Genomic DNA, 13,039 nt, shown 5'->3' with positions numbered 1-13,039 from the left:
GTACCAAGTGCCGACCTTGGTTCAGTGATGGCACACTTGCCTCTCACTGGTTATACGATTGCAAGTTCAAAACCCACACCATGTGAACACACAACCCAGGCTGAGGGAGTGCTGCACTGTCAACATTTCTGGGTGCGATTTACCGGCTATATCCTGTCCCGATTCCAGTGATCCCGGGTGAGGCCTCTTCCGGGATTCTCGACGGACTCTATTATGCTCACGAGACGTCGCAATCTGAAACCTGTCCAGAATGGGTGGGACCCAGACTTGCAGAGTGACTTGAGCTTAAAAGTTCACTTAACTGTGCCAATGCCAGATTGAACCAGCGCCCAAATCTACTAGCCTCGCCAAGGAAACTCCACAAACGGTGACCGGGGGGTGGGGGGGGGGGGGGGCTCTCTCAGGTGATTGGAGGCCCTAAGGTGGTTGGTATGTGGGCAGTATGACACTCTGTCAAGGTTGATGCCACCCGGCAATTTCAAGGCACCCAGGTGGCATTTTGCCCACGTCGGGGATCAGGCCTGGGGGTGCCCTACCAATATGAGGTTGGGTGCAGGGGGCTCGAGGACCCCCCAACTCGGGGTCACGTGGGGGGGGGGGGGGGGGGTTGAGAGATTGGGGTACCATTTTAAAATGGCACCCCGATTTCTTCCTGCAAGAAATGATGCTAAATGTGGCCTTGGTCGGGCATTCCCAACACGAGGGCTGAAAAAAAAAGAGTGCCATTAGATAGCGGGGTCATTCCCAGCGCTATGCCGGGAACGACCCTGTTGATCCCACCCAGAATGGACTCTGTTTGTTTTTGCTTCAATCGCACCCGCTGTCTTTTGGTGGAGACATTAAACCAAAGCCTTTTTGCCCCCTCCGGTATGAAAGAAACACAGTTCCAACACTATTTTGGTCTGTGACTGCCTTGAGCAAAAGTGTGCCCGTTGTCTCGGGACAGATGTGCTTGTTAGTTTGGGTTTTTGTCAATCTGTACATATAAGTGGGTCATAAATGTGTTTCCATATTTATCCAGAGTAACATATCGTAGACAGAAGATAATAGGATAGATGTTCCTGATCATTGTCCCCTGCCAAACTTCCATTTACTAAATAACTAATGTCACGATAATGGAACAAACCTTCACTTTGCCTGACCTTTGCATCTTAAAGCTCACAATAGGGCTTTCAGAGCTTAGCTGAGTCCCGACTTCACAGCTCATTTTACCAGCAGACTTGCTCGCTGATGCCCAGTGAAACATGGCACTGTGGTCTGGCTAGGGTGCTCTCGAAACAAACAAAAAAATAGATAGCTATTCTCTTTTCTTGGTTGAACTACTGCACTCGCAGGATGTGCGACACAATTGAGCTATTCTGGCGGCTAACCGCCATCCACATGTAGCGGTCCATCTGAGAGGCCTGCTGTTGCAATTTAATTAACTGCCCCTTCTACCAATGCCAGTCCCGACCAGAGAATGGTTTGATACAAATAATGGCGGTTCACTTATTTCACACACTAGCATTGATGGTCGTGTCTGGAAGTCACACTGGACTTTTCATTTCTTGGGTCTACATTCCGACTAGACCAGCGGAAGGAATATTTGACAGTCCCTTTCTGGCCAGGTTTGACCACTAGGAGCTCATCAATGTGCAATATCAGTAACCACTACCCGAATAACCCGTTCTCCAACAGTCCCGCACCTTTTAGACTTGCAGTCATTGGCCATTACAGTTCACTTGGCCACAGTACGGAAATAAAAGTCACCACAAATAAATACTCCCATTAAATTTATAAATGAAATCAGGCGCACTGTATTTCACCCAAATGTCAATAATCATCCACGTACATTCCCTTGGTGTCTCAATTCCCAGCAGCTTTGTCAGTCCCAGTGCTTCTCCACAATGCTATACCAGTGACTGCAGCCTAGCTGGTGGAATGTTGCTGACTATTACTGGGGGAGACTGCAGATACTCTTGGAGGACATTGTGCAGCTCCTTGCCTAGCAGGCCCGAATTGCAAACTGCACCATCTCAGCCATCTGAGCTGACTAGTTGACAGGTAACAGCAAGGGCAATGACAGAGTGACAGTGATTGGGAGGATGGATATTGTCATCCTGATAGAGAGCTGCAGACTTGTGCTCCATGGAGATCCATTGCCACTCCCTCCAGGTCAGTGCCTCAGAAAGTCTAGTAATCTGCTGGAGGACAGATTGCTGAACTGTTGTGACATAAAGCAGCCTCCTTTGGACACTAATCCACAGCCATGATGGCAGCAGCCTGAGCTTCCACTGCAGTACCCAGATGTTGAGTGGCTGATGCTTGGTGCTGTGGTAGAAGCTGCAACTTTGGCCACTGACCGCTGCATCATAATTGGGACCGCAAGTGTGAGAATGGAGTTGTCCACCAACTGATGGCCGTCAGGCTCTGCACAAAGCCCTGTATCAAGTTATCCTCCATCTTCCTTGACTGACCACAACCTATCTGTTAGGTTTCCCAGTGGAACGACATATCGTGTCCTTCCCCATCAGCGTTCTTCAATAGAGGCCACCCCATTGCAGTCCTCATTTGAATCATCTACAATGGAGCCCATGTGTAACTTCACACTCCGCCTATCCTTGTCCCTTGCCTTGGCTGCAGTCCATTCATACCCAGTGTCTGTACACATGCAGATCCCACCTATAATCTGTCCATAGGATTCGCACAGTATCAGGATATGAGCTGGTGGCTGAGAGTACGAAATCAGCTGATGGTGCTGTGCTTTTACGATCACACTCTTGGTGTTCCTTCACTGCCTGGCCAGGCCACACATCTAGTGTTTCAGAAAGGAAAAAGGTACAAGAGTGAGGTTGGTGAGTGCAAGTGGCAGGAAATAAGAGGCTGCATTCGTAGACCCATCTGTAGCTTGTCAGTAGGAAGGGAGTGTAGGACGAGGGGAAGGTGGGATGAGAGAAGGAGGATCAGGTATGGGGATCTGAAACCCCATCGCTGGCGACTGTCTCAGCGATGGACATTCCAATAATGGCCAACACCATCTCTTCCATGGGGGGGTTAAGATACATGTCCTCGTGAGAGTTAGCTGTTGTTCCCTTTGGCTGTGTACCACCTTGTCCTCCAAGAGGGAGGGAAGTGAGTCAGTGAGTGTGGTGCAATGTGTTTAGATGATGTCTGTCATGGTTGAATAGCTGGCAGTGTGTACAGCAGTGTGTGAGGATGAAGTGAAATATATGAATTTTAGGTAACCCCCCCCCCCCCCAACTGCTGATGTTCAATTTTCTCTGAGAAAGTCGATGAATGGCTGCCACCTCTGGGCGAACCCCTGGATTGATCCTCTCGAGGCGAACTTGATATTTTCCAGGCTGAGAAACCCGGCCGTGTCGCTGACCCACACACCTGACTTTGGAGGCTCCGAGTCCCTCCATCCCAGCAAAATCTGTCTCCGGGCCACCAGGGAGGAGAAGGCCAGGACATCAGCCTCCCCCCCCCATTGGCCCCCGGATCATCCGATACCCCAAATATTGCCTGTTCTGGACTCGGGGTTACTCTCCCTTCCAGGACTTCTGATATAATGTTTGCAAATCCCTGCCAGAATCCCCTCAACTTCAGACATGCCCAGAACATATGCACATGGTTCGCCAGACTACACCCACACTGCCCACATCTATCCTCCACCTCCTCAAAGAACCTGCTCATCCGGGCTACTGTCATGTGAGCCCTGTGGACCACTTTGAACTGGACCAGGCTAAGTCTGGCACAGGACAAAGATGAATTGACTCTCTTCAAGGCTTTTTCCCACTTTTCCATTTCCAGCTCTCTTCCCAGCAACTCTTCCCACTTCCGCTTCACCTCCCTGATCGGGGCCCCTTCCCACTCCATCAACGCCTTGTATATCTCCGAAGTCCTCCCTTTTCCAACCCCAGTTTTTGACATCACCTTATTCTGTCCTCTCCTCAGGGGGAGGCGAGGGAAGCTTGGGTGTGAGTCCCAATTGATAGAAATTGTTAATAGGTGAGTTTTGGAGATGTTGTGATTTGAGCAGTGCCTGAGGTGAATGGTGCAGTTGGTAGGAGATGACATTTGAACTTGCATTCACTGACCTTGACCTGTGAATTTTTTCTGGCACTGTATCCAGGCCCTCGGCACTTGACTCCTGGCATTGATCGCCATGCATGGTTATTTCCTCCCATTGCACTCCCTCTGCCTTTTGATCATGTGTCTGAAGATTGTGGTTACAGAACACCCGGCCCACCTTCCACCTCCTCTACAAAAATCTCCAATGCAGGGCCCTTGGAACCCATTCTATCCTGTGTTAGGCTTTCTTCACCTTTTCTCAGATCAGATTCACTTCCCACTCAAGTGCCCCAACCACAATGCACCTTCCATTTAAGGTTAATTTTATCTGGTTCCTAGAGGTTATAAATTTGGGTCACTGCTCATGCATGCAACCAGTGAACAGCACAGTCAGCACTGGCTGCACTCAGCAATCACTTGAGCAGGAAGCACAAAGTTGATGTGTTGCCTGCAACCAGTTGAATGGGCGAGGGTTAACTGTGCTTCACAACCTCTGCGCCCATTTTCAGGGGACTATCCAATTGAGCTCCTCTAGTGTTTTGCATGTTGCTAGTGGATTGTGGCGCATAGCTGAGCCACTTGAAACAGGTAAAAGAGTGAGTTTGAAGCCAAGGGCTAAATTAGTTGGAGAATGTTGATGATGCCAGGGGTTGCACAAGAGTTTGGTATGTGGGCTGGAAGTAAAGATGTTCTGACATGATTTTTAGATTGATGGGGAGGTTATTGGTGTAAATTATTGATACTGCAGCCTGCCATTACATTTTTGTTTCCTTATCCATAAAGGTAGCTTCCATTTCCAACGGTGAAAGTCTTTTAGTATTTACTTCTTGAATCTTTGAATCTTGCCCATTCATTTGCCAGACCAGTTTCTCTCAAACATTTATGCAACTTCCTGCAGTTCTTTAAGCAATAGGAACGAGTAAAGGATAACCTATAAAAATAAATCGGTGGAATAACAGGTATAAATTAAGAGGAGTTGGGAAGGAACTGCTTGAAATAATTAGGCAGGAGAAGAAGCTGAGGGTAAACATGGGGGCACTTGAAAATTTGTGAGTTGCACCGCTTTTGGGCAATTGGGGAGCGAGAGAGAGCTGAAGCTGGAATTCGACAGCAATGAGGTTGTATTGCAACGGATAGTGTGCATCGGTGCTAATGAAATCTGAAAATGTTTCTCGTACACAGGAGACGATGAGGCTATGCTCACCCATGATCTACAAAGCCTTGCAACCATTGCTGCTGCCCGTTCATTGGTGGAAGCAGTACCCCTTGAAATGGGTGACCCCCATACTGACACAGGGTCAAGCAGGTCCTACATAGTGCGCATCCCGCGGGTGCTGAATTTGCGGAGGAAGTACTCATGGAGTCCAAAGGCAGAGACGGTAAGTTTATCAGCGCATTTTGTAACATCCAGCCCAACACCACTAGTCCTCAGCTTCACTGGGTTACGCTCTGCACCAATAGAGGATGAAGAAAGCAGCTCCTTGCTATGTTAGGTTCCGCACACTTGGTAGGCTTCCTGAACCTCACCCATCTGATTCTTCCTGCATGAGTTTGGACCATTGGTTACCCTACTGCAGGAGGAACCAAGTTCTGGGTCAAAACCTCCCACGGTTTACATACGGCAGAGAGTCTCACACATTGGGGAAACGGATGGCTGGATTCTCGGTCGGCGGGATACTCCGTTTCGCCGGCAGCGCACTCGCTCCTGAGGATTTCCTGACGGTGTGGGGATGCCCACAATGGGAAACTCCATTGGCCGGCTGCAGCGACTGAGAATTCCGCTCCCCCATCTTTGGGCACCTACACCACTTTCTTTGTGCTGAGTCCACTCAAATAAGGAAAGGAGGTTAAAATCACAGCATGGACCGAGACAATACAGTATTGCCAGTCCTAATTTTGCCAGGACTAAAGAGTTGGCATTCATATTCTCATCTGTACATCCATGTGAAGCAGCTGTGAATGGCAGCAATGTAATCCAGGGACAAATGTAAAACAATTGGAAAAGAGTTGATTTGGATTTTATGCTGTCAGCTAACATGCAGCATTTGTCGGACAATTTATTGAAGTACTAATTTATGTCTAACTCAGGGTCAAGGCACGCAATTGGGCATAAGAGAGTTGATACTGGACTAGCATTACTGGTGTTTTATTTATCCTTTATGTGCCAACTTCATGAGGAAAGGAAGACTTTTATGCAGGAAGGGTTTAAATTTAGATTAAAAAATGAGTGCAAAGTAAAGCCAGTGATACGTTAGCTGCCGTACATATATATATTATATATATATATAAAACGTGAGAGAGCTACTTTTAGACTCATGAGAAAAATAGTATGAGGAAATACATACCAATAATTACCCAAAGTGATTTTGAGTTGGTAGGATAATCCTTTTATTCTTTTACATTGATTTTTTACGGTCAAGGTTTGTCCTCTGAAGGTTGCAATTGATGGGATGGACACACAGGAGCTGGAGATGAGAATGAGGCTTGCTGAGCTACAGCGTCGCTACAAGGAAAAGCAACGAGAACTGGCCAAACTTCAAAGGAGACACGATCACGAGTGGGTGCCACCTCTTATCATCCATTTAAACATGTGATAGAGCTGGAATCAGACATACTGTTCAGATAGAATATAACATAGCTTCCAGCAAACTGCTTTCCATGGTTGTCGCGTGTTTTGATCCAATTTTTATCTGCCGATTGTTTAAAAAGTCGGATCCTCTAAAGATCAGGCGCATTCCTCTTAAAAAAAGACTTTACTGTGTTCAACTCGGCTTTTATCTTTCCATCTTCACTTTTCCAGTTTAGTATATTTCCAACCCTCCATCCTTAATTTCCTTCCCAGTGACTCCCAGCTCCATTCTGGACATTTGAACAGGCTGCATCGCTGGCTGCTACACCGCCTCACTCAGCGATCAGCCAGTTCCAGGTGTATTTTCACTGTGTGCAGAGCGCAGTCTGCACAACAACAGCAGCGTGGCTAAGGCTCTGATCCAACAAGCATAATTTATCCTGCTTCACATAACTGGGCAAGAAAATGATGAAAGCATGCGATGCAGGGCTGTTTTGGCAAGAGTAGCTGGGAGGTCGAGGAAGAAATTATCAATGCAGCCACATCAAATAAGCTGATGTCACCATGTGAGAGATGTGCTAATTTTATACTGAACAAACACCTCAGAAGAACAATGTCACAACCCGCTTGGTAAAAGGTGCTTCATTGAAATTGTTTCAAGAATATTTGATTACTATACAGGTAATGAAATGTAGCAAAGAATACAACATGGCTGAACCTCATTCTCCAAAAGAGCTTGTCAAACAATTACAACTGCACTGGTGTAGGTTCACGCATGAAGAATGGCCACCTGGGAGGAGTAGCAGTGGATGATCGATGCCCACGGAAGTGCAGGCCAGCAGGAATCATTTCAGTTAGCCAAGCACCAATTGAGGGAGTGAATGCATTACCTTGTGTGATGCAGAGCTTTTGAGATCAGAAAGATCACGCAAAGTTGGATTCGCAGCTATCAAGTGCGTGACAGAAGATTGTTCCAGTTGGCCTTGGTGTGGCAGAGCTTGGGAGGGTTAGCTTAGCAAGGAACCCCGCTTTTGATCAGTGCTGTAAAAATGTGAGCATCAGTTGGCAACATGATCAGGTTGTGGACTGGATGCCTGAGCCACTGCCTTGCAGTTCATGCAGAAAGAAGGCATGACATCCGGAGGCTTTCAGTGGCCCTGGAGAACACTGAGCCACACATCCTTTCAGGAGAAGGTGGGAAAACCTGGGAAAACGCATGCCCCATACTGACCTACAACAATGGCAGACAGGGAAAGACCCACTAGCCAGTTCCAGACCATTGCGATGCCCTGTGCATCTCGACACGTACGTTCAGTGTTGTTTCCCAATTTTATTTCCCCCGCTCCTAAAGCCGATGATTCCTGCTGGCTTGCACTTCCGTGGGCATCGATCATCCACTGCTACTCCTCCCAGGTGGCCATTCTTCATGCGTGAACTTACACCAGTGCAGTTGTAATTGTTTGACAAGCTCGTTTGGAGAATGAGGTACAGCCATGTTGTATTCTTTGCTACATTTCATTACCTGTATAGTAATCAACATTACAGAAAATACACTTCATTGAATCCCTACAGTGCAGAAGGAGGCCATTCGGCCTATTGAGTCTGCACCAAACCTCTGAAAGAGCACTTCACCCAAGCTCACACCCCCACCCTATCCGATTAACCCCTTAATCTAACCTAAACATCTTTTTGGACACTAAGAGATAATTTAGCACGGCAAATCCAGCTAAGCTGCACAACTTTAGACTGTGGAGGGAAACCAGAGTACCCGAGGGAAGCCCATGCAAACCCGGGGAGAATGTGCAAACTCCACACAGACAGTGCCCCAAGGCCGGAATTGAACCCGGGTCCCTGGTGCCATGAGGCAGCAGTACAAGCCACTGTGCCGTCCACTTCTCATCAAATGTTTGTTAAATATCTTGGGCTTGTTACCAGACTTGCCAATGACCTTCCTACCCATGGGGTTGGATGCATCTTACCTTGTCGTAATTTGATCATTTATGGACTGTTACGGTATAATGTTAGTGGAAAATTGCTGGCTCATTGCGTGACGTCAAAGTCTCTGGCTTTGTTTCCATCTGCCGGTTAAATTTCATGAGGCGATTGCCCTTGAAACAGAAAACACAGCCTAAATGTGAAAATTATCTGGAGTAAATTGGAGTTTTGAGTTGCATTCAGGGGAAAAAAAAGATCATATAAAAAATATTATACTTATGCCTGTCAAAGTGTATGGCAGGCTTCGCAAGTGGTTGAGGATGTGATGTCAGGACTATGTTGTTCTTTGCTTGGGAAAATGCCATCAACTTTCTCCTCAGCAACTAACTAAAGCACGGCAAATTACACCACCACATGGTGAAAACAATGGACGTAATTAATCTCAATTTAGCAAATAGTTCCTTTTTCCAGACAATCGCGGTGAAGCATCATTTAATAGAAAAGGCCGTGGGCCAGACAAGCTCACCTGTTGGCAAATGGCCTGATGTGGAGACACGTACATGGAAAGATAAGGTGAAATTTGGTGATGACACGTTGATAGTTCTATTTGTATTCCGGTTGATAGGAGAGATGAAAACTCAAGAAGCCCAGCAAGGCGGGGGCCGGGGCGACCACGAAAACGCAAACATCTTTCCACCGTCCTGTCATCTCTTGGACAGTTTAGCGAACTGGAGAAATGTGACAGCAAAAAGGCAAAGTAAGTGGTTATTTACTGATTTAGAATTTCCATCCCGTGGTGTATTCAGAACGCTCTCAAGCACTCGAGCTGTTTCAGCTGCTGCTCAGTGGCTGCACTCACACCTCTGAGTCAGAAAGTTATTCATTCATGTCGCACTGGGGCACAACCAAGGTTGACGTTCAAGTGCAGTACCAAGGGAACGCTGCACCGTCAGAGGTGCATCTTTAGAATGGGACATTAAACTGAGGCCTCACCTGTCTCTCAGGTGGATTTAAACGATGGCATGGCACCATTTCAACGCAGACCAAGGGAGTTACCCCCCCCAGAGTCCTGACCCGTCTTTTCCACAATCAACATCACAAAAACAGATGCTCCTCGGCATCATCACATTGCTGTTTGTGGGAGCTTGCTGCGCACAAATTGGCTGCCATATTTTCTACATTGCAACAGTGTCAGTACTCCAAAAGTGTGTAATTGGTTGTAAAGTGCTTTGGGACGTCCTGTAGCCATGAAAGACGCTATATAAATGCAAGTCATTCTTTTCATTCAGCCTAGAATGGTGGAATATTCGAATCGGAACTTGCTTGGAAATTAAGAAAATTAGGAACTCTCTCCTGCTATAACAGCTTGCAGTTCTGGAATATAACAGCCAGAAGGTCGACTTAAATGAAACAAAAATACAGAGTTTGGAAAATCCAGATCGAGTCCGTTCAAATCATTAGGGCAGTCGCCAGTTCAAACTCCTTTCAACCCGTCAGAAGTGGCAAAATAAATGCATCTGAAGCATTCCAGCAAAATACCCAAGCTGCCGATCTCACCAGCAACAACCAGTGAGAAGCTGCTTTGAATTTGTGTTATCATTAAAATGAGCACTGATGTTGCGGATGCTGGACACCACAAGCAGATTTTTTGGGTAGGCCATGACGCCCTCATCTCACTGCTGCTGTTACTTTGCCATCAGCTGCTGAAATGCCAATGCAATGCACCTGCAATTGACGAAAGAAGTAATTGCTGAGGGACAGAGTAGGTGGAATTTGTCCTGCTTCCGAGCAGTGTGGAGCTCCATTCGACTGAAGTGCTAGTGCTTCCTGACCTATTACTAATTTACAGGCGGAAACAGCCTGCAAGTAAGGATCAGATTAATGTAAGGATTTAGATATTTTTTTTAGCACATGTGTTTTCTTTGCATTTTACAACGTGAAAATGATTTTCACACCTTCAGATTCTTTCCACTAGATCCCCTCTTTAAATCACAAAAGGTTGGGGCTATTAATTTCCAAATTGTATCTCAGCTTACCTATTCAGAACAGTTCCCCTGTCCTGAACATCTAATTGTTTCTTCATCCATTCCAGGAATTTCTTCTCCACTTTTCCACCCTGAAGTCTGTTTCCTGTGTTGATCACATTTTATTTGGCATATAACATTCTCTCATTTGTTTTTTACTGGTTTGTACCCGTGACCCTTAGTCCTACTTTCTCAGTTTGAAGTAACTTTCAATGTCCATCTTTTCCAAATCACTGACTATCTCATACCCTTCTGTAAGACAATAAAGATTATTCTTATTATTATAAAGGTCACGTCTCTAACCACTCCTTTGCAGACAGTAAAGTCCGCCTTTTTCCATTCTTACTCCATATTTCCTGATGCTCTAAATTTAACGTGTGGCTCATTTCTGAACGGCATCTTTGGCTTCATTATTACTCTTAGTTTCAGTGACCATTACTGGCATAGTACACTGTGGTCTGACTGGCACATCATACAGTGTGAGCAGAACTTCCTCTGCCAGACCCCCCCTTCTCTTGGCTATTTAAATGGATCATATTCTAGGGCTTTCCACAATCCACTTGAGAAGTCATGCCACCTCAAAAGGGTGTTGATCAAATAGACTCTTCCCCTTGTGCCCCACCCTCCCATCCCACGCCCGTTTGAATAGTCATGAGCAAGCTTGCCTCCGCAGGGCCGGGAAGTCCCAGCTGATATCCGGTGGCTGTTAATTTGCTCAGGTGTTAGCTTCTGCCCCCATCTGGGAAGAAGTCCTGTCTTCCCGAGAGCTGCTGGCAAGTCAAATGCCAGCAGGTCTCCAGTATCATCGTCGCCACCAGGAGTGGTGGCCACAACTGGAATAGCAGCCAGTCCACCACAAAGATAGCCACTGGGCGGCGGACACAGATGCAAGTAGGCAGTTTTACCGGGGCCAGTCAGGCAGGCTCTGGCAAAGGAGATGGAGGGAGGGGGCACAATTGGGAGGCTGGGGTGAGGGTTACTATTGGGGGGGGGGAGGCCCCCTGTGGGCTCGGAGCACCCAAACAGGAGGCACTCTAAGCCCCATGTCACAGTCAGGCTGCCAAGCTTTCTCTGGTGGCCTTGCCACATGAAAGGGTTCCCCGCTGCAGCAGTGGCAGGAGGAAGTAATTGGCCCCTGAAGGGCTACATTGGCCTATGGACAGGTGAGCCGCTGGATACCCATTCCACTGCTGATAGAATTCAAGTTGATGAATGTTTACATTGCCAGATTAGTTAGGCTGAAGTCTGCAGAGGAATCAATACAAGCCTTACTTACTCAGATAGGCAGAAAATACCTTCTCCTGTTCCAATTTTATTGATGTCAGAGAATGTGCGCAAATACCTGGAATAACAATAAAATTTACTTTTGATCTATGTTGCTAGGCAACAAGGATGTCAGTATACAGATCCTTCCAGCACATCCATATGAACAAACTGCAGAAGGTCAGAGGTCAGCAGTTGTGCAAATGCTATGGACCTTGGTTCTTATCTCAGTCACACCTGGGATAAGTGCTTGAGTTGCTCTTTGTACACACTGCTGTTCATGGCTATTAATTCCAACACTCTTCCTGACGTTTCTCAACATCAGCCTTCCTTCCCTAAACCTCGCTAACCCTCTCTCTCCCTTTAAAACACTGCTTAAAACCTACCTATTTGGCCCAGATGTTGAATAATCTGTCTTAATAGACCCTCATGGGCGGCATGTGGCGCATTGGATGGCACTCGGACTGCAGCGCTGAGGACCCGGGTTCGATTCCCGGCCCTGGTTTAGCTCAGTGGGCTAGACAGCTGGTTTGTAATGCAGAACAAGGCCAGCAGCGCAGGTTCAATTCCCGTACCACCTTACCCGAACAGGTGCCGGAATGTGGCGACTAGGGGCTTTTCACAGTAACTTCATACTTGTGACAATAAAAGATTATTATTACTGTAAAATTGCTCCAAAATGTCATGAATTAATTTGTTTAAAGGGCAGCACGGTGGCGCAGTGGTTAGCACTGGGACTGTGGCGCTGAGGACTTGGGTTCAAATCCCGGCCCTGGGTCACTGTCTGTGTGGAGTTTCACATTCTCCCCATGTCTGCGTGGGTTTCACCCCCACAACCCAAAGATGTGCAGGGAAGGTGGATTGGCCACGCTAAATTGCCCCTTAATTGGAAAAAAAATAATTGGCTACTCTAAATTTTTATGGGCAGCATGGTAGCATTGTGGATAGTACAATTGCTTCACAGCTCCAGGGTCCCAGGTTCGATTCCGGCTTGGGTCACTGTCTGTGCGGAGTCTGCACATCCTCCCCGTGTGTGCGTGGGTTTCCTCCGGGTGCTCCGGTTTCCTCCCACAGTCCAAAGATGTGCAGGTTAGGTGGATTGGCCATGATAAATTGTCGTTGGTGTCCAAAATTGCCCTTAGTGTTGGGTGGGGTTACTGGGTTGTGGGGATAGGGTGGAGGTGTTGACCTTGGG

The 13,039-nt window shown here is 47.1% G+C and overlaps 1 protein-coding gene across 2 annotated transcripts in view; it reads left to right on the top strand.

Annotated features, from left to right (window-relative positions):
- Nucleotides 1-13,039, top strand: part of bahcc1b (BAH domain and coiled-coil containing 1b) — a 274,089-nt gene that overhangs the window by 164,885 nt on the left and 96,165 nt on the right. The window contains exons 12-14 of one of the 2 annotated variants that reach the window (XM_038777298.1): nt 5,236-5,432; nt 6,474-6,610; nt 9,183-9,314. In XM_038777298.1, coding sequence (XP_038633226.1) covers nt 5,236-5,432; nt 6,474-6,610; nt 9,183-9,314 — 466 coding nt within the window. The remainder of the gene's footprint in view (nt 1-5,235; nt 5,433-6,473; nt 6,611-9,182; nt 9,315-13,039) is intronic. The other variant, XM_038777299.1, reaches the window with a different exon arrangement.

Source organism: Scyliorhinus canicula, chromosome 18 (assembly GCF_902713615.1).
Source record: "Scyliorhinus canicula chromosome 18, sScyCan1.1, whole genome shotgun sequence".
Classification (NCBI taxonomy): domain Eukaryota; kingdom Metazoa; phylum Chordata; class Chondrichthyes; order Carcharhiniformes; family Scyliorhinidae; genus Scyliorhinus; species Scyliorhinus canicula.
The sequence above is the reverse complement of the archived record's forward strand: the minus strand, read 5'-3'. Positions and strand labels throughout refer to the sequence as shown.